Source organism: Thunnus maccoyii, chromosome 24 (genome assembly GCF_910596095.1).
Source record: "Thunnus maccoyii chromosome 24, fThuMac1.1, whole genome shotgun sequence".
NCBI lineage: Eukaryota > Metazoa > Chordata > Actinopteri > Scombriformes > Scombridae > Thunnus > Thunnus maccoyii.
The window spans coordinates 991,799-1,010,540 of record NC_056556.1 but is presented as its reverse complement, the minus strand read 5'-3'; the positions used below and the strand labels follow the sequence as shown (position 1 = coordinate 1,010,540).

Sequence of the window (18,742 nt, the reverse complement as noted above, 5' to 3'; positions counted from 1 at the left end):
AAAAATCATGTTAGACTCATCAGGGGTCCTTCTTTGTGATGTCATTTCCTGTCACATGGTCACATCACCCACGGATGTATAAAGAGAACTGGATACCGTGTCGGAGGCCCACAGAGCATGCTCAGTAGAGACTTCCTGTTTAGCGCCACGGTTAACTTTAACGAGGATAAAATAATTCAATCGTTTGCTTTTCTAGACTTTCTGAATATTATCGCACCAAATTCTGATATTAAAACAAGATTCACAAATTAATTATAATATTCAGAATAAAAGTGTTCACTACTTTTATTTACTATGAAATACTTGTAATGTCAGATTTTGCCAAACTCGTTGATAGAGAAACATTTTTACCATCAAATATTCTCTTCAAATGGATTAAAACCAGAAATCTTAAATTAGGTCCTCAAAAAAAGAACATATGCAAGTAATTTATAAGTTTAAAGTTTCAAATTTTAACACTTTTAAATGTAATTAAACACAATGGACACAAAAACAATCAGGTCTTTGACCCGACTACATCTGTATTTTATTTATGTGTCATAGAGATTTATTGCCTTTTGTAAACTGTTGTGAAGTTTTACATTTGTTTTTGTCATTTTTTAATAAATGTAGGCATCTAGAAACATTTACAAGTGAATTTCCTTTTGTTCACAGTTTATTGTATTTTATTAGATTTTATTTGATAAATTACACATGAAGAGTGAAACTTTGGTGCTTTTATGTACATTTTGGTTTTAGGTTTTGTAAATATTTCTGGTATTTTTCAATATTTTTGAGTAATTTAACTTTAAAATGTGCAGTTTTTAGCTCGTCTTTTATATTTTTGGTGTATTTTGTGTTTATTATTATTATGTTTGTATCTAAACTCCATAAACTTCACTTTCTTTGTTTTTTTACTAAATAGTTTATTTTTTATTCGTTACATCCTCAAGATGCATCTAAAAACTGTTCCCTGAACGTTCCCGTTACGTTATGAAAACGTTACTTTTAAACGTTGTGATGTTTCTGGTATTAACTTCCACAAAAATGTACTTTCTAACTTTATTTTTCAACATTTTTTAAACTATTTTGACACTTTTGTATCATAACATCTGCAAAATAGCATCACAACATTTAAAAACAAAACTCAATAAAGCTCCAGATCTCTAACCAGCTGATCGCCTGTAAATGAACAGAAATTAAATAAATCTTTGACTCGTTAGTAGTTTAGTTGTTTATTAAACCAGATTTATCTACCAGCTCATTTCCGTCTGTCGTGCTCTGAGAGGTCAAACCTGCAGCTCAGTGAGTCTTTGTAGGTTAATAACTAATCACTGATAAACACTATCAGGTTGCCCTGAAGTGACTGACAACGACCGGTCCGCCTGTCTGACGCTGCAGCTGAAAGATAAAAACACCAAATGTTTGCAGAGTTTATTTTCTCACATCTCACTTTCAGATTTAGGCTCCTGAAACCTGCAGAAAGACACATTTTACACCCGTAAAGATGTTAAAAATCATTCTGAGAAGGAAAATACACTGAAAAACTACAATAAAAGTCAAGTTGTAGTTGTGTTTTTTCAATAAATAAAACAAAAACATTAATAATTAAAAACCAAAGTGATCAAAACTGATGATTCAGCAGATATACAGACAGAAATCCATCCAAGAATAATAATAATAATAATAATAATAATAATAATAATAATTATAGAGGGTTTTTTATATTTCTTACATAATGCAGCAGTAAAAAAATAGTTTGTGATTTTAATCGTATGGAAAATTCTTAATTTGTTATAAACAGACTTCAAGACTTATTTCCCTTCAAATCTGTTTATGTGTGTATGTATATATGTACTGTATATATTTCATGTATGTTGTTATTAGCAGATTTTAAGAGAAATACGTCTTGAAGTCTGTTTATATGTAATAACTCTTCATGAAGTCTTCATACGACCAACAGTCAAAACTGCAAAGATGTTCAGTTTATATTAATATAAAATCAGAGAAAAGTTAACGATTTTCACCTTCGAGAAGCTGAAACCAGAGAATAATTGTGGAGGAACTTTAATAATACAGCAGAAGAAGAAATAGATTTCCTTCCGGCAGTATTTTCAGAATAAAACTTAATTTATTAAATGATACATATTGCCTGCGGTAGTAAAACGCCACGTCGGGCTATTAAATCTAGTGACAACGTTGCCTCATCGGGCAAGTGGTGAAATAAATGAATAAATAAGTTAAAAAAGTAAAAGTTTCCATCATTTTTTTCACATCATAAATTATGAAGGATAGTAGCCCACGCCGTTGGCCGATCAAGGATTGAGTCGGCCAGTCATGTGACGCGTGAAACAAACATCAGTGAAGCAGGTGATGTTTAAAACGTTTAACAGCTCGGAGTGGAAGACATGAGGCTAAAAAATGTATTTTTCATGGTGTTTGTTCCTTTATCTGATCAAAAGAAGTTAGTGTTCAGTGTGATCTCGTGGATGTTTGTTCTGTTTCATTTACTTCAATAAAGATGCAACATGACGTTAACTTCAGTCTTTGTTGTTATTTGATAAATAAAACTTGTTTAAGTCGTGTTTAGTGGATTCTGACCCGGACAAGTGACATGTTTTCTTTCAGCATATCCAACACAAACACATTGGAAACGGCAGAAATACAAGTCCATCTATTCATAAAGTCCAGAATATGAAATGTATAAAAATATGAAATCAATAAACTAATCGATTAATTGTTCGTCTGCTGCTGTCAGACGGAGTTTAGAGGAATTCATCTGGTTGTGATTGTGAGCAGTCAGACGGACTGAGTCTGGTCGCGCCACCGGCAGGTCAAAGGTCAAAGTTGTTCAGTGAAATATCAACAACTACAAGTCGGATCAGATTCATTCAGTCTGCTTCCTGCGTCATGTGACCTGGAAATCAATCGATATCCGACATCATGGAGGACATTCTGATCACTTCAAATATCTCGAAGGAGTTTTTTTACCAATCGGATTCTGTTTATTGATTGATCAGCTGATCTGACAGTAAAGGAACATTTACTGTAATAATAATAATATTGATAACAATACTGAAGATTTCTACTACAAAGTTTTTGGTTTAATATATTTAGTAAACAGGGATGTAGTAAAAGTAGTAAAAGTAGTAAAGTAGTAAAAATAGTAAAAGTAGTAAAGTAGTAAAAGTAGTAAAGTAGTAAAAGTAAAAATAGTAAAAGTAGTAAAAGTAGTAAAAATAGTAAAAGTAGTAAAGTAGTAAAAATAGTAAAAGTAGTAAAAGTAGTAAAAATAGTAAAAGTAGTAAAGTAGTAAAAGTAGTAAAGTAGTAAAAGTAAAAATAGTAAAAGTAGTAAAAGTAGTAAAAATAGTAAAAGTAGTAAAGTAGTAAAAGTAGTAAAGTAGTAAAAGTAAAAATAGTAAAAGTAGTAAAAGTAGTAAAAGTAGTAAAGTAGTAAAAGTAGTAAAAGTAGTAAAGTAGTAAAAGTAGTAAAGTAGTAAAAGTAGTAAAAGTAGTAAAGTAGTAAAAGTAGTAAAGTAGTAAAAGTAGTAAAGTAGTAAAGTAGTAAAAGTAGTAAAGTAGTAAAAGTAGTAAAAGTAGTAAAGTAGTAAAAGTAGTAAAGTAGTAAAGTAGTAAAAGTAGTAAAAGTAGTAAAGTAGTAAAAGTAGTAAAGTAGTAAAGTAGTAAAAGTAGTAAAGTAGTAAAGTAGTAAAAGTAGTAAAGTAGTAAAAGTAGTAAAGTAGTAAAGTAGTAAAAGTAGTAAAGTAGTAAAAGTAGTAAAAGTAGTAAAGTAGTAAAAGTAGTAAGTAGTAAAGTAGTAAAAGTAGTAAAGTAGTAAAGTAGTAAAGTAGTAAAAGTAGTAAAGTAGTAAAAGTAGTAAAGTAGTAAAGTAGTAAAAGTAGTAAAAGTAGTAAAGTAGTAAAAGTAGTAAAAGTAGTAAAGTAGTAAAAGTAGTAAAGTAGTAAAGTAGTAAAAGTAGTAAAAGTAGTAAAGTAGTAAAAGTAGTAAAAGTAGTAAAGTAGTAAAAGTAGTAAAGTAGTAAAAGTAGTAAAAGTAGTAAAGTAGTAAAAGTAGTAAGTAGTAAAGTAGTAAAAGTAGTAAAGTAGTAAAAGTAGTAAAAGTAGTAAAGTAGTAAAAGTAGTAAAGTAGTAAAGTAGTAAAAGTAGTAAAGTAGTAAAAGTTACTGAGCTGCTGTGACTCTGAGCAGAAGTGTTTGTGGATATATGATGATGATGATGATGATGATGATGATGATGATGATGACGAGGAGGAGGAGGAGGAGGAGGAGGAGGCGACTGATGGCGACTCAAATCGTCTCTCTGCTGCAGAACGAATCACATGATCACTGAGTGACCCGATGCTAATGTGAAGCATGCGAGAGTTCAAACAGCAGTTCAGACGTGAAGCTTCATCTTCGTCTCTGAACGACTCGATGCTGTTTGATCATGACGGATATAAAGGATATAAAAGTCAGAACCAGCTGAAATATATCAAATAAAATCTGTTTAAAACTTTGTAATTTATTATTTTATGGTCATTTTACAGCTACGAACATTTTTTATTTAGTACCATACTGACTGAGATTTTTATTGTATTACAAATTATCCTGTTAAAATCTAGTTTTATTACAAATAGTTGTTTTTATTATTGTTATTATTATTATTATTATTATGTGTGTTAATGTTCTTTGTTTTTGTTATTACAATTTTTTTCTAATTAATTTAATTTATTATTTTTTATTACATTTTTGTATTATTATATTTATTCTGTTCTTTATCTCAGCACCATTTCACTGTCACTGACATTAATTATTTAATTACATTTTACTTTATTTCAGTTTGTATTATATTGCAAATTATGATTTTATTACAGTTTATTATTTTATTACTGTTCAATATTTTATTAAATTATGAATTTTCATTTTATTACTATTTACTTCATTTATATATATTATTTATTTATTGATTTATTAGCATGTAGCATTTTATTGCCATTAGCCTGTTTGTGCCTTATTTTATTATTATTTTGTTTATTAAAGTATTATTGTTCATTATTTTATCATAATTTTTGTTATATTACAAATTATTATTATTTTAGCCATTTTAACATTTTACAGTTCATTTTTATTTCCATTTATGATCTTATTCACTTTTTTTATTTAATTAAAAATGTTTTTATATCATTATGTTCATTCATATTGTGTGTGTATCGTTACACTTTTTCTCATTATTTATTTCTAAATTAATTTATTGTTTTATTATTATTATCAGTTTTTTGTATTTAATATTTTATTGCAATGATTTTTACATTAACATTTTATAATTATAGTGTTTAAGCTCATTTCTGCCATAAAATCGTTTTAATAAAATCAACTCTGACGCGTCGTCATCAGTTCAGAGTCAAACTCAAATTAAATGAGCAGAAACTGGAGCTGAACGGTTGAGGTTGACCTTTGACCTTCAGGTACGAGCCTGGCTGTGAATTATTAGCCTGAGGAGGAACGTAACCACTGCGCCGTATCAAGGGTCAAAGGTCACTTCTGGTAATGTAGGTCATTCACAAGTAACAACCAATAAAATCTTTGTTTCACTCAGACAAGACAGAAAAACAGGCAAGTTCCAGACCCGGTCAACGGATTGTCACCATTCTGCTGATTGATTATTGGTTATTACGAGAAACTTCCCATTGATTAGGGAGCACCTGAGCACACCTTCAGATTTCGGCCTCTGTGATTGGTTGGAGGAGGAGGGACCAACAGGACACACCTCTCTCTCCCTCTCTCTCTCCGGAGGATCCAGCGTCTGAGGCAGCAGCAGCAGCAGATCAGCACAGTCACAGACCAGCGGCAACATGAGGGAGGTGAACGGGACCCAGACCCAGACCCAGACCCAGACCCAGACCCAGACCCAGCCCGGGTCTGACGAGCTCGTCTTCTTCGTTAATGGGAAGAAGGTAAAAATAAACCATATTCAACTGAAACTAGTTACATTTAAATGCAGTTCTGATATTACAGTGACTCCACTTTGACCCTGCAGTGTTTTAACATCCTTATTTATCAGTTATTGATTAGTGATTATAATGATATTTCTTTAGAAAGCTGTTGTGCTGAATAAATACTGAGATCATAGTGATTTATACCATCTGTAATGTTCCTATGATGATCATTACTGGACGTTGACTTGTTTTAAGGCTTTATTGTAGTTTCTGTTGGGTTTTTATCTTATATGATGTTGACAGTTGAGTGAAATGTGATAAAATAGGAAAAGAGAAATGAATGAAGAACAATCTTCAGTTTGTGCAGCGCAGTCCGATGTGAGATGTGAGTCATGATAATGTGGAACAAGATGTTGACACAGATGTTAGTGCTTCACAGGAGACATAAAAGCTCAGTAAGAGAAGCGTCAAAGAATAAAGAAGAGACTGAAAATGACAATAAATAATCCAAAATGTAATTTAAATAAAGTTAATTTAGGGGTTTTTTTTGGGGAGTTTGTGTAGATTTGTGTTTGTTTCATATTTCTAGATGTAAATCTGGTGATAAAATAGTGAATCCTTCACTTTCTTATCATGTGTTGTGGCCTAAAAGAGTCAGTCTGGATCACAGGCTGCAGCCGAGTAGAGCGACGTCACCACAAGTTAGATGAGTGTAAATATGGTGGAAAATGTTTTGAAGTGTGTTCATGTTGTTAGATGGAGGCTAACAGAGGAGCTAACTGGCTACATGATCAATAAATCTCAGCTGTAATCACCCAAAAACTTCATGTAATCATACTTTTCTCTAACATTGAGCCCAGTAACATTAATAATGATGAACATGAAGGTATTTTAATGGTATTTATGGGGATATTTAATAGTATAAAATGGGCTGAAGTATATTTTTTGTGTGATTTAAGGAGAAGAAAATCCTTCAAATGAACCAAAACCATGAAAACCATGAATTTCTACCTTAAAGGAGTTTAAATTTATAATGAAACTGAAGTCGTTTTACTCCGTTTAGTTTGATAATTCATTGATTGTAGGTTTATTTAACTGATAAATAAGCAATAAGGTTGTAATGAACAGACAGATTATGGACTCTGCTCCCCCAGCTTTCATTCTGCTGAGCTGTGCAGTTTTTATTATTATCTTTGTGTTTATTAGTATTTTTTATTGCACACTGCCGTGAACCATCATGCTTCCTCTTATCATGTCGGAGGATCAATAAAGTGTTCAAACCTGAATAAAGAGGTTTGGAATATTTCAGGGGCAGATTAAGGAATAATAATAATTATTATTTGTCAGAAATTAACATTTTATTATCATTAATATGATTAATGTTCTATATTTTGTGCAGATTGTTGAGAAGAATGCAGATCCTGAGATGACCCTGCTGACGTATCTGAGGAGGAAATGTAGGCTCACACACACACACACACACACACACATATATATATATATATATATATAATATCACATGCAGATTGAGCATTTCCTGATTTTGTACACTTTGTCCTGGTTGAATGTTCTGGGATCAGATTTCCTGTTTCACAATGTCAGCAGAAAATTTCAGCACTTCTCATTTCATCTTTCTATTGTCACCCTTCGTGCAAACCTGATATTTGTCTTGTTCGACATATTTCTGACTCGAGCTTTTGCAACAAACCTGTGACACAATCAGCGGAGCAGAAAAGTCGTTTTTAAAAAAAAAAAAAAAAAACAGGAAGAAAGACGACGTGCGTCTCAGATCGTTTGCTGCTCTCACTCTCACTGAAAGCTGCAATTTAATGGTTTAAATGTGTGTTTACTGGTATTATCTCTGCTTGACTGGTGTTCTCGTACTGACTGACTGCCTGAGGTCAGTAACCACGATAAGAATCAGCAGGTCAAAGTCTAAAATAAAGTTTAGAGGTCGTAAATATCTGGATTATAAACGGTTGTAAAGCACCAGGATTCCTTTTGTAAAGTCTTTTATTGGACATTAAATGCAGCGTGAGACACTGATAATGTTTCTCATGAAGCTGCAGAGAAAGTTCAGCTCAGTTCTGAACCATGAAACCAGCAATTAAAGGGTCAGTTCACCCAAATTACAACAAGAGAGACATTCACCCCTTTAATCACGCAGCGACAGAAACAGAAACGCTCCTGATTGGCTGCCAGGCGTCTGTTAAAAACCCTCACCTGTTCCACCTGAATCAGAGCTCCAGGTGTATTGAACTGCAGGTAACCATAGCAACAGCGCCGATGACGTCACGACTCGTTGTTATATTATAATTTACTCATTTACAGTGAAAACAGAAGATCAGTTTCTGACGGCGTGACCAGACTCTGAAGATTATCACGCGTCACTGTAAATGATTCAATGGATTAACTGTGAACTTAACACGAGTGTGTGTGTGTGTGTGTGTGTGTGTGTCTGTGTGTGTGTGTGTGTGTGTGTGTGTGTGTGTGTGTGTGTGTGTGTGTGTGTGTGTGTGTGTGTGTGTGTTCAGTGCGTCTAACAGGAACAAAGCTGGGCTGTGCTGAAGGCGGCTGTGGAGCGTGCACCGTCATGTTGTCCAGATACCAAACACACACTCAACAGCTGCTGTATCCTGACCAAGTGTATGAGTGTATGTGCGTGTGTGTGTGTGTGTGCGTGTGTGTGTGTGTGTGTGTGTGCGTGTGTGTGTGTACGTGTGTGTGTGTGTGTGTGTGTGTGTGTGTGTGTGCGTGTGTGTGTGTCACCAGCCTGCAGTCATGTGCTCTCATCTGACGTCTGAAACAAACCGATTTCACCTCTGATAAATAAATGAAGCGACTGTGAGCAGATGAAGATATTCATGGTTGTATGTGATGTATATCTTGTATGATGTTGTTGTTCATGTGGTTTACTGTTTGTTAACGCTGTTAATTGTATAGTTTTTAACATCTTCTGCCGTAGGTGTCAGTTAGCCGTGTAGCTAACTGTGGCCCAACGGTTGTGTTTGTGTGTTTCTGCTGTCAAATAAACTAACAAATAAATAAATAAAAAAACCTTTAACTCCGCTCCAGTCATCACGCCGTCAACGCCTGCCTCGCGCCCCTCTGCTCCTTACACCTGGTTGCCGTGACGACCGTGGAGGGCATCGGCAGCGTGGCGCGAAAGCTGCACCCAGTACAGGTAGCAACAATGCTAACATTCAGAAAGGCCTGCGTTTTAAATGAAAGTAACATGAATTATATTGACATAAATGGATATTCATATTAATAATTGATAATCAGTTAGAGTTTCGGCCACTAGAGGGCAGCAACGAGCTTAAAAACATTAACTTATATGTGATACGATATGTTGGCATTAAGAAAGGATCAACTGTCAGTTATGTGAGATCAAATTAAATAGAAATGCATTTGGTTTCTTTTGTATTATGATTACAGAAAGAGATAATTTAATCAAACTAAAAATGATTTCTTACTTATGGAACATGTTTTATATTAGGGGCAGTATGTATTTTGTTTTTCTGTGTAAAACATGTTTGTCAGACTACAAACAGCTGGTGGTTTCCAGCAGTGATTTTGTTCCTGTTTGGAACATGAATGTCAGTCACTGGAGGTGAATGTGTTGTATTATTGGATCATTTTTTTAATATGACATGAAAAGAACAATTCATTCATTCATTATAAAGAAACTTCCAGGTTTTGTTCTAGAAGTAAGGAAACATAAATTCAAAAACAGCCGGTTAGCTTAGCTTAGCTTAGCTTAGCTTAGCATAAAGACTGGAAAGAGGTGGAAACAGCTAGCCTGATCAGCTTCTATCACCTCTAAAGCTCGTTTGTTTCATCTGAACACAAACAGAAATGAAAGAAACACAGGTTGTGGTTTTAAGGGGAGTTATATGCTGGAACTATTTCTTCACAATCACTGGGTGGATGGATACGCTGTTGTTCACCAAAAAATAGTTCCTGAGACCAAAACTAGAGGCTAACAGAGGCTAAAAGGCTGCATAGAGCTTCAGAGTTGGTGATAATTAACAACTATGAGCGACCACGTTTATATTTCATTTGATATATTGATTACCAGCTTTAAGCTTCTTTGTCTTTAGTGTGTTTCAGTCGATGTAATCAGGTTTTCTGACCGACTGTAACCACTTCAAACGTGTTTGTGTTCAGGAGAGGATAGCGAAGGCTCACGGCTCGCAGTGTGGTTTCTGTACTCCGGGGATCGTCATGTCCATGTACGCTCTGCTGAGAAACAACCCCACACCTAAGATGGCCGACATGGAGGAGGCCTTCCAAGGTACCAACGAAGAAGATTGATTGTTTATTGACAGAAAGATAAAATAATCACTAATAACTAAATAATAATAACTTTATTTGTGTAGCAGCTTTCATGCTAAGATGCAGCCAAAAGTGTTTCACAAAACAAGATCAAAAAGTCAAGAATAAGTAAAAAAGTTTGATCACTAAGTACTTGGATATGGTTTTATGGGATTTGTAGTTTTAATTGGTGTAAATTAAAGAAAGTTAATGTATCTTGTACAACATGTATTAATTCATACTGTATATATAAACTATTAACTATGTCAACTAAAAGAACAATGACATTTTTTTCAGGAAATCTGTGTCGTTGCACCGGATACAGACCCATACTGGAGGGATACAAGACCTTGACTGTGGTGAGACACACACACACACACACACACACACACACACGCTGTTCACTACCTCCCACCCTGCTGTTTGTTGTGTCGCCGGTCGGTCTACATCCCAACCCTCACCTCTGGTCACGAGCTTCGGGTAGTGACTGAAAGAATGATACAAGCAGGTGAAATGAGTTTCCCCCAGTGAGGGTCTGGACTCAGTCTTAGCGACAGGGTGAGGAGCTCCGAGTAGAGCCGCTGCTCCTTCACATCTGAGGTGGTTTGGACACCTGGTTCAGGATCTTCCTGGACGCCTCCCTCTGAAGGTGTACCAGGCACGTCCAACTGGTAGGAGACCCAGAACACGCTGGAGGGACTACATATCTCTCCTGGGAACACCTTGGGGTCCCCCAGGAGAAACTGGAGGGCGTCTTTACTCAGTCTGGTGCCACCGGGACCTGGTCCGAGATAAGTGGCAGAAAATGTATGGATGGATATCACCCTCCCAAATCAAAAGGCAACTTTTTGACAGAATTTGGTCACTTACTTTCCATCTTTGACTCTAATTATAGAAAGTTAAACCAGTAGGAGACATTGACACCTTTGACTGTACTCAGCATGTCTCTGCTCATCAACACGGTCAAACTATCAATCTAATTATACTTATAGCTTTAGTCCACTGAATCTCCAGACTATGAACATGCATGTTTCTGAACATGCAGCTGTCCTGTTAGATCTTCCTCTAGCGCCTGAGAGGCCCTCGACACCTCCAACCCATCACTTCACAGACTGTTGAGAATTTCTGTAACACCTATCAGGCTTCTCAGCAGCTCCATCCGCTAGATTTCTCATGTTCTGCAGAGGAGCTGGCTACTAGATTTATGAAGCCATGTGCTGCCACTCTGCACACTGCAGCTCCCTTTAAATAGTCTAAAGCCATTAGAAGGGCGTGTAGACATGACGGAAATAGAAAGCTTCCAAATTAAGCTGCAATTTTAATGCCATGAAAGAGCTTTAATGACACCATAAACGAATAAAGATCCAAATACTTCCTCTGACTCCAAGCTGCTATTTAGAACCATTAACTCTCTTATCCATCTCTGTTTGTTCTACCTCACAGTGAAATGTATCTGACTTTTAATTCATTTCATCCAGTTTCCCAGTCAGGTTGACTGAGGATGATTAATGGTGTGAAATCTTCCTCCTCTTTTAGAGGTTTCTGCCTTTTTATCTTCAGATATTTTAGCGATTTTAAGTCTTTATCTTCAGGGGTGTGTTGTTCAACCCCTACTGAAAATATCAAACCTTGACACTGATAATCTTAATAATTTTAGACCCATATCTAAATTACTATGTCTTTCCAAAGTCCTGGAGAAAGTGGTTTATTCTCAGATCATATCAGTACAGAAAATACACTTCTAACAGTCTTGAATGACATTCAGACGCCGGCTGTTGTACTGTTTTGATTGATCATGGCATATTAATTAATCAACTAGAGAACTGGGTAGGTGTGACTGGGACTGCTCTAGACTGGTGTAGCCTCTTAATATCCAGCTTTTTTTTTTTAATTTTCGCCCAAAGTGTTTTTGGTCCTTGTCTACAATGAATAATATTTGAATAACAATAACTAGGACATGATTTATGCCACAACTATGTAAATCACCACATACCGTCTGCATCTTGTCAACCACACCTGTATAAACTTCCAGACCTCTAGACCTAACCTTATAGGAGCTAGGGAGTTTTTAGTTTGTGGTGTCACTGGTGTCCCTGAACCTCTCCAAAACATCTCCAAGTAGTGCCAGTTGCTTTTACTCATTACTACATGATGCTAAGCTGCTTGTAACTGGTTTAAGCTGGTTACCGGCGACCCGGTGGATGTTAATAGGTTAAGTCTCACCTGAGTGAGGGAACCTTCTCTGTATCAGAATGTCTTCTCTAGCTATGCAAACACCACCTGCGGCGTTCCTCAGGGGTCTATTCTTCAGCCTTTACTGTTCTCCATCTACATGTTGACACTGAGTCAAGTTATCTGCCACCTGAATATTTCTTTCCATAGATTATATAAGACAGACTTTAATTTTCCGAGGTTTGCAGTGCAGCCAAGAAGCCACAAATCTTTGATTCGGATCTGAACTTTTCTAAACATTTTAGCAACATCACCAAAGCAGCTATCGATCAAACCCGGAGCGTTGCTAAGATTAATTATTTCATTCATTCAGTGAAGGACAAACTCTCATTCATGCTTTTGTCTGCAGACATCCAGATCACTGTAACTCAGTGATCAACTTGTACAAAATATCACAGCTGAAGTGACAGAAACAAGCCAATCAGCAGATGAATCACACAGGCCACTGGGAACTGTCCCAGTGCTCCCAGTTGCCAATCCGGGCCACATGATCACATGTTGATACGAGATCTCATATTTCAGTTTAATATTTCTTCTGTAGAAAGCTGTATTTGTATGGGCACATACTGTATGCAGGCGTTCTCTGTAGGTTCATTGTCTTTAACGCTTCGGGGTCGATCATGTGAGAAAACACAAGTCAAAACACAAACTGCAGCTTTACTGTGGTTTCACAAATCCAGAGTCTACATTACACTTATCTAAGCTAATACATAAATAAATATAATAAATATATAAGAAGTCAAATTCACGTTACATAAACAAAACAACCCTAAACAACTTCCTGCTTTCATTTTTCTTTCCATGATGTTTTTTTTCCTCATTAAACTTTCATTTAGATGAAATTATTATAATCTGCTAGAAACACATTTTATATTCATTTATCATTATTTCCATTCAGTCACATGTGAGGCTGAATAGATTCGCAATCATTTCTATTTTGCCCTGAAATATTTGGCTGGATTAAATAATTTCTGCAATTTATTTAAAGACGTTTTATTCTTACAGTCAGAAAACCAATCAATGCAGACACAAATCAATCAATCAATAAATAAATAAATAAAGGCATGTAGAGATAGTTCATGTGTGTCTGAGTAGAAGTGATCTAAATACAGTGTGCAGGACCAGCGTTCCCTTTACGCCGCCATAGTGTTGCCAGGTTACCGTATGCTGGAGATACGGGAAGCAAAAAGGTTCAAAAAGTATTTTCATTCTACTGAAACTTGGAAACCTTTGTTTGCTTCACAGTAAGGTTTATTAAATAAATGACTTATTTGAGCCAAAAAGATTATGTATCATCACGTATACGTTGTTTTATGTTTTAATGTTTATTATTACATTTTATAAAAAGCAATAAAGGCTCAGTCTTTGTTTTCACTGACTGACACACTGAGGTCGTCTATGAGTTACTATATAACAGACTTATTTACCCAGACACTAACGTCACGCATGTTAATCATCAATAACACACAGTCAGACATCGAAGCTGACTGAGCGTCTTTCAGGATGTTCAGCAAACTGAGGAAGTAACAAATATAAACATAAATTCATCATCCAGTTACATCATCATGTGATATTTCCCACTTCACACGTCTTCACAGCAAAGACACGACATGTTGTTTCCTTCTGAAGTGATTGAGGCAGTTTCACACGTCCAGCAGCGGTTCATCGTTTATTCTCATCAGACTCCACGAACAGGAAGGTCGTTTAGTTGTTTTAATAAATCACATCATATAAATATAACGCAGAACAAAAGAGGAGTTCACTGTCATCAGTAGCAAACCAATATTTCCTTGAACACTGTGTTCATCTGGAATCATCTGTCGATACAGATTCACCTTTTAATGTTTCCATGGTAACGCTGCTAAATGAACGTGGTTCATGAGTGATCGGACGTTTACATCTGTTCTAACAGCTGTTCACCTGTGATCAGATCAGCTGAGACAGATGTTACTGGTGTGAAACAGATGAAAGAGGAAGTTAATAATAATCACAACAGTTATAATTAGAATTAAAGTCAGAAATCTTTCCAATCAAACATCCAAAGATATGAGATATGTCTTGTTATTGATGTTTCAGGGTAAACAGCTGCTCTGTAGTGTAACTGTGTATCTTCATCACGCAGCTGAGGGAAACACAGATGCATGAACTCGTCGTCTTGTTTCTTCTTCTTCCAGGAGGGAGGCTGCTGCGGAGGTCGGGGGCGGGACAACGGCTGCTGTCGGACCAACGGGAACGCACCTGAGAAACCTCCAGAGGAAGATGCTGATGTGAGTTTTCTCTGAGATCCTTTACTGGAGTAAAAGTATCAGTACAACCATGTAAAAATACTGCATTTACAAATCCTACTAACTGTCCACCGCTGGTCATGTTGCAGGAAGCTTCGTCTCTTTTTAACACAGCAGATTTTGCACCTTTCGACCCGACGCAGGAAGTCATCTTCCCTCCTGAGCTCATGGTGAGAAACGGAAACAAAACACACGTTTTTTTTCATCTTTCATAGTTTAAAAATGTCTCATGATTCCCTTTTTCTCGTCTCTTCTAGTCTCTCACCAGAGGTCAGAGGTCACAGTCGCTGCGTTTCCATGGCGACAGGGTGGCGTGGCTGCAGCCGGGCAGTCTGGACGAGTTTCTGCGTCTGAAGTGGGAACATCCGGACGCCCGAGTGGTGGTGGGAAACACTGAAGTGGGTGAGTCTGTCTCACACACACACACACACACACACACACACACATACACACACACACACACACACACACACACACACACACACACACATACACACACACACACACACACACACACACACACACACACACATACACACATACACACACACACACACACACACACACACACACATACACACATACACACACACACACATACACACACACACACACACACACACACACACATACACACATACACACACACACACACATACACACACACACACACACACACACACATTCACTCAGTCATTCTGTCATTCACTGTGTGTGTGTGTGTGTGTGTGTGTGTGTGCAGGTATTGAAGTGAAGTTTAAGAACATGTTGTATCCGGTCATCTTGGCTCCGACCTTCATCCCCGAGCTGAACGCAGTGACGCACACTGATGACGGTGAGTCTGATACATCTGAGTTTAAACTATATATGAAAATATAAATTGGCTACAAACATGAAACCTGATAGTTTTCAGGACTTGTTGGGTTTCAGGTCACGTAACAGAACAGTAGTTTAGCTTCAGCCCTTAGCGCTTCAGACTCTTTGCATCGTGCAGTTAGTGTTCCCAGTGTTCCCAGTGTTCCCAGTGTGTTAAACCAGCAGCAGTCAGGTGTCTGTAATCATTCCTCCTGTTCATACTGGATATTAAAGATCCTTCAAATGTGTTTTCAATGGAAGTGATGGAGGATAAAATCCACAGTGTGTCCACACAGTCATTTAAAAGTCTGTGTGAAGCTTCTATTCAGCTTCAGCAGTCTGAGTTAGTCATATCAAGTGGATATCTGACACATTTACAGTCTTTTTAGCATCAAATTCCCTCTTTGTGTTTCCTCGGACAGTGTTTCCCTGTTGAGCTGCAGGTGGAAGTATAGTAACAAAAAGAGGAACTTTGGCACTAAAAAGACTGTAACGTTGAAAGATATCTACTTGATTTGACTCATTTGGACGCTGAAGCTTCATATTAGCTTCAGATAAACTTCCATTGTAAGGTCATTATGAAGGGATCTTCTAATGGTCAGTATGAACAGGAGGAATGATTACAGCAAGAAACACAGCTTTAATGTTCATTTGATGACTGACTGTTGGTTTATGACCGTTTGAAAAACTGTGAACTCGTCCTTTAACGTGAGTGTAGTTTGCATGCTTGTGTAGCATCAGAATAAACTGTGTGTGTGTGTGTGTGTGTGTGTGTGTGTGTGTGTGCAGGCGTGGTGTTTGGTGCAGCGTGCACTCTCAGCCACATGGGGGCGGTGCTTAGGGAGGCGGTGGCGACTCTTCCTCCTCACCAGACCGAAGTCTTCCTCGCCGTCCTGGAGCAGCTGCGCTGGTTCGCCGGGCAGCAGATACGAAACGTTGCGGTGAGTCTGACTCTGTTCATCGGTCACAGGTTCGATTCTCTGCGTTCACAGCAGCTGGTTTTTCTGAGCTTCACACTGGTCCTGAAATGTGCTCAATTATCAAAAGTTTGTTTCAAAGGTTGAACTGATTCAGCAACGTTTCAGTAAAACATTCAGGGCGCCTGGGAGAGCAGACGTTTCCCAGTGTTCCCAACAAATACACAGCTCTGATGGGTAGTTCAGGGATATCAGGAGATAGGAGACTTTTCCAAGAGAAACACAGAGCCTGCGGGTAGTTCAGGGGGCCTGGGAGAGTGGAGCGCTCCCAGAAGATGAAGAGCAGGTTCAGAAAGCTTGAATGTTATCACTTTAAAGAACATTACTGTCTATAAACAGCACTGTGTTATACAGTATGATATTGTACATTGTGTTATTGTTATATTAAAACATTGTGTTGTTTTTTCTGTATAATAACTAAATATATATATTTGTGTTTCAGGCTGTTGGTGGAAACATCATGACTGCGAGTCCCATATCAGACCTCAACCCTGTTTTTATGGCTGCAGGCTGCAAACTCACACTGATGGACAAAGGTCACACACACACACATACACACACACACACACACACACACACACTCACACACTCACACACACACACACACACACACACACACACTCACACACTCACACACACACACACACACACACACACACACACACACACACACTCACACACACACTCACACACACACACACACACACACACACTCACACACACAAACTCACACTCACACTCACACACTCACACAACTTGTTATTCCACGAATCTGTTTCATCAGCAGCTCGTTACTGAGATCAGAGCTCACACTTCATTTCATCCTTTACACTCATCATATATAGTAATATTAATATATATATATATATATATACATATATATATATATATATATATATATGTATATAGTAATAAAGTCATTTCTCTGGATACTAAATGTGAAGTGATGAAGGAGAAAAACGTCCATGAGAACAGAAGGTCGCGGTGCGTTTATGTGCTCCGTATTCGGCCGGAGGCGTTCAAGTGACCTTTAAAACTGCTGAGTCACTGTTTCTGTCTGTAGACGCGTGTTATATAAGTTTATATCACAGCTTGTGTAAGAGAAACCTATAAAAAAAACATGTTCAGAGGTTTAAATACTCAAAATGACTCACGTCGTGTTTGCTTCTCTCTCAACCCGAGCGGTGGAGTCAGATGGCGTCGGGTCAGACGGCGTCCACCTAGAGTCCATTCTTCTCTGCTGCTGTCGCCATGTGTTTGTTCATGGCGGGGTTGTTGGGTTATCTGGGTGTCCTGAGATAACTTGTGTTGTGATTTGGCGCTGTATAGATAAAATGGACTTGACTTGACCTCCATGTCAGCGTCACAATAAAATGTCAATCAAAGTGTTGCTCCGCCCCCCAAAATTCAAATCACTCAGTTCAAACAACCAGCAAATCTGAGTTATTCATGTTTTCAGACACTGTTAAAGGTTTGTTCATTTTCCTGGTGTTTCTTAGCCATGGTTGTGACCTTTGACCTTTGACCCTGTGTGTGTGACAGATGGCCGCCGTGTGGTTGAGATGGACGACAAGTTCTTCACAGGTTACAGGAAGACGGTTCTGCGACCGCAAGAGATCCTGCTGTCTATAGAGATCCCCTACAGCAAGAAGGTAGATACAGCATCGCCATGGCAACCTCTGTCTGTTACCTAGCAACTACTGTCTGTCACTTAGCAACTATTGTTTGTAACATAGCAACCATTGTCTACTAGTAATCACCAAGCATCCACTGCTAGTCACTTAGCGACCACCCAGTAACCACTGTCAGTCACCTAGCAACAGCTATCAGTCACTTAGCGACGGCTGTCAGAACTGTAGACTCTGTTCAGGATCTGACGCTGGTGTTTCTGTTTTTCCTCCTCAGAGTCAGTTTGTCTCAGCCTTCAAACAGTCGCCTCGCCGGGAGGATGACATCAGCATCGTCACCGCGGCGATGAGCGTCACCTTCACTCCGGGGACGAACGTCGTGGAGGACTTGCGGCTGAGCTACGGCGGCATGGCGCCGACCACGGTGCTGGCGAAGAAGACTGCGAACAAAGTGTTGGGAAGGTAACAGACACACAGCAGGTCAGGATTAACGGAGGAAGGAGGAGGAAGATGATGTAATACTCTCTGATGTC

General features: G+C 37.7%; 2 protein-coding genes and 1 long non-coding RNA gene across 7 annotated transcripts in view; 2 read left to right on the top strand and 1 right to left on the bottom strand.

The window, feature by feature from the left end:
- LOC121891759 overlaps positions 1-9,066 on the bottom strand; it is a 15,434-nt gene extending 6,368 nt beyond the window's left edge. For both annotated transcript variants that reach the window (XR_006094138.1, XR_006094139.1), the window contains exon 1: positions 8,974-9,066. This is a non-coding gene — a long non-coding RNA (uncharacterized LOC121891759). The remainder of the gene's footprint in view (positions 1-8,973) is intronic.
- Positions 1-18,742, top strand: part of LOC121891678 (protein NLRC3-like) — a 1,105,688-nt gene that overhangs the window by 653,712 nt on the left and 433,234 nt on the right. The window lies entirely within an intron of this gene.
- The window catches only part of xdh (xanthine dehydrogenase), a 25,391-nt gene continuing 12,397 nt past the window's right edge, over positions 5,749-18,742 (top strand). Inside the window, exons 1-14 of one of the 4 annotated variants that reach the window (XM_042404188.1) lie at positions 5,749-5,933; positions 7,315-7,372; positions 8,450-8,546; positions 8,991-9,099; positions 10,086-10,212; positions 10,530-10,591; positions 14,639-14,731; positions 14,839-14,919; positions 15,007-15,151; positions 15,492-15,584; positions 16,394-16,545; positions 17,024-17,117; positions 18,124-18,233; positions 18,487-18,671. In XM_042404188.1, the coding sequence (XP_042260122.1) occupies positions 5,832-5,933; positions 7,315-7,372; positions 8,450-8,546; positions 8,991-9,099; positions 10,086-10,212; positions 10,530-10,591; positions 14,639-14,731; positions 14,839-14,919; positions 15,007-15,151; positions 15,492-15,584; positions 16,394-16,545; positions 17,024-17,117; positions 18,124-18,233; positions 18,487-18,671 (1,508 nt within the window). In that variant the 5' untranslated portion in view covers positions 5,749-5,831. Of the gene's footprint in view, positions 5,934-7,314; positions 7,373-8,449; positions 8,547-8,698; positions 8,786-8,990; positions 9,100-9,126; positions 9,529-10,085; positions 10,213-10,529; positions 10,592-14,638; positions 14,732-14,838; positions 14,920-15,006; positions 15,152-15,491; positions 15,585-16,393; positions 16,546-17,023; positions 17,118-18,123; positions 18,234-18,486; positions 18,672-18,742 lie in introns of those variants that run through there. The other 3 variants (XM_042404190.1, XM_042404189.1, XM_042404191.1) reach the window with 3 other exon arrangements.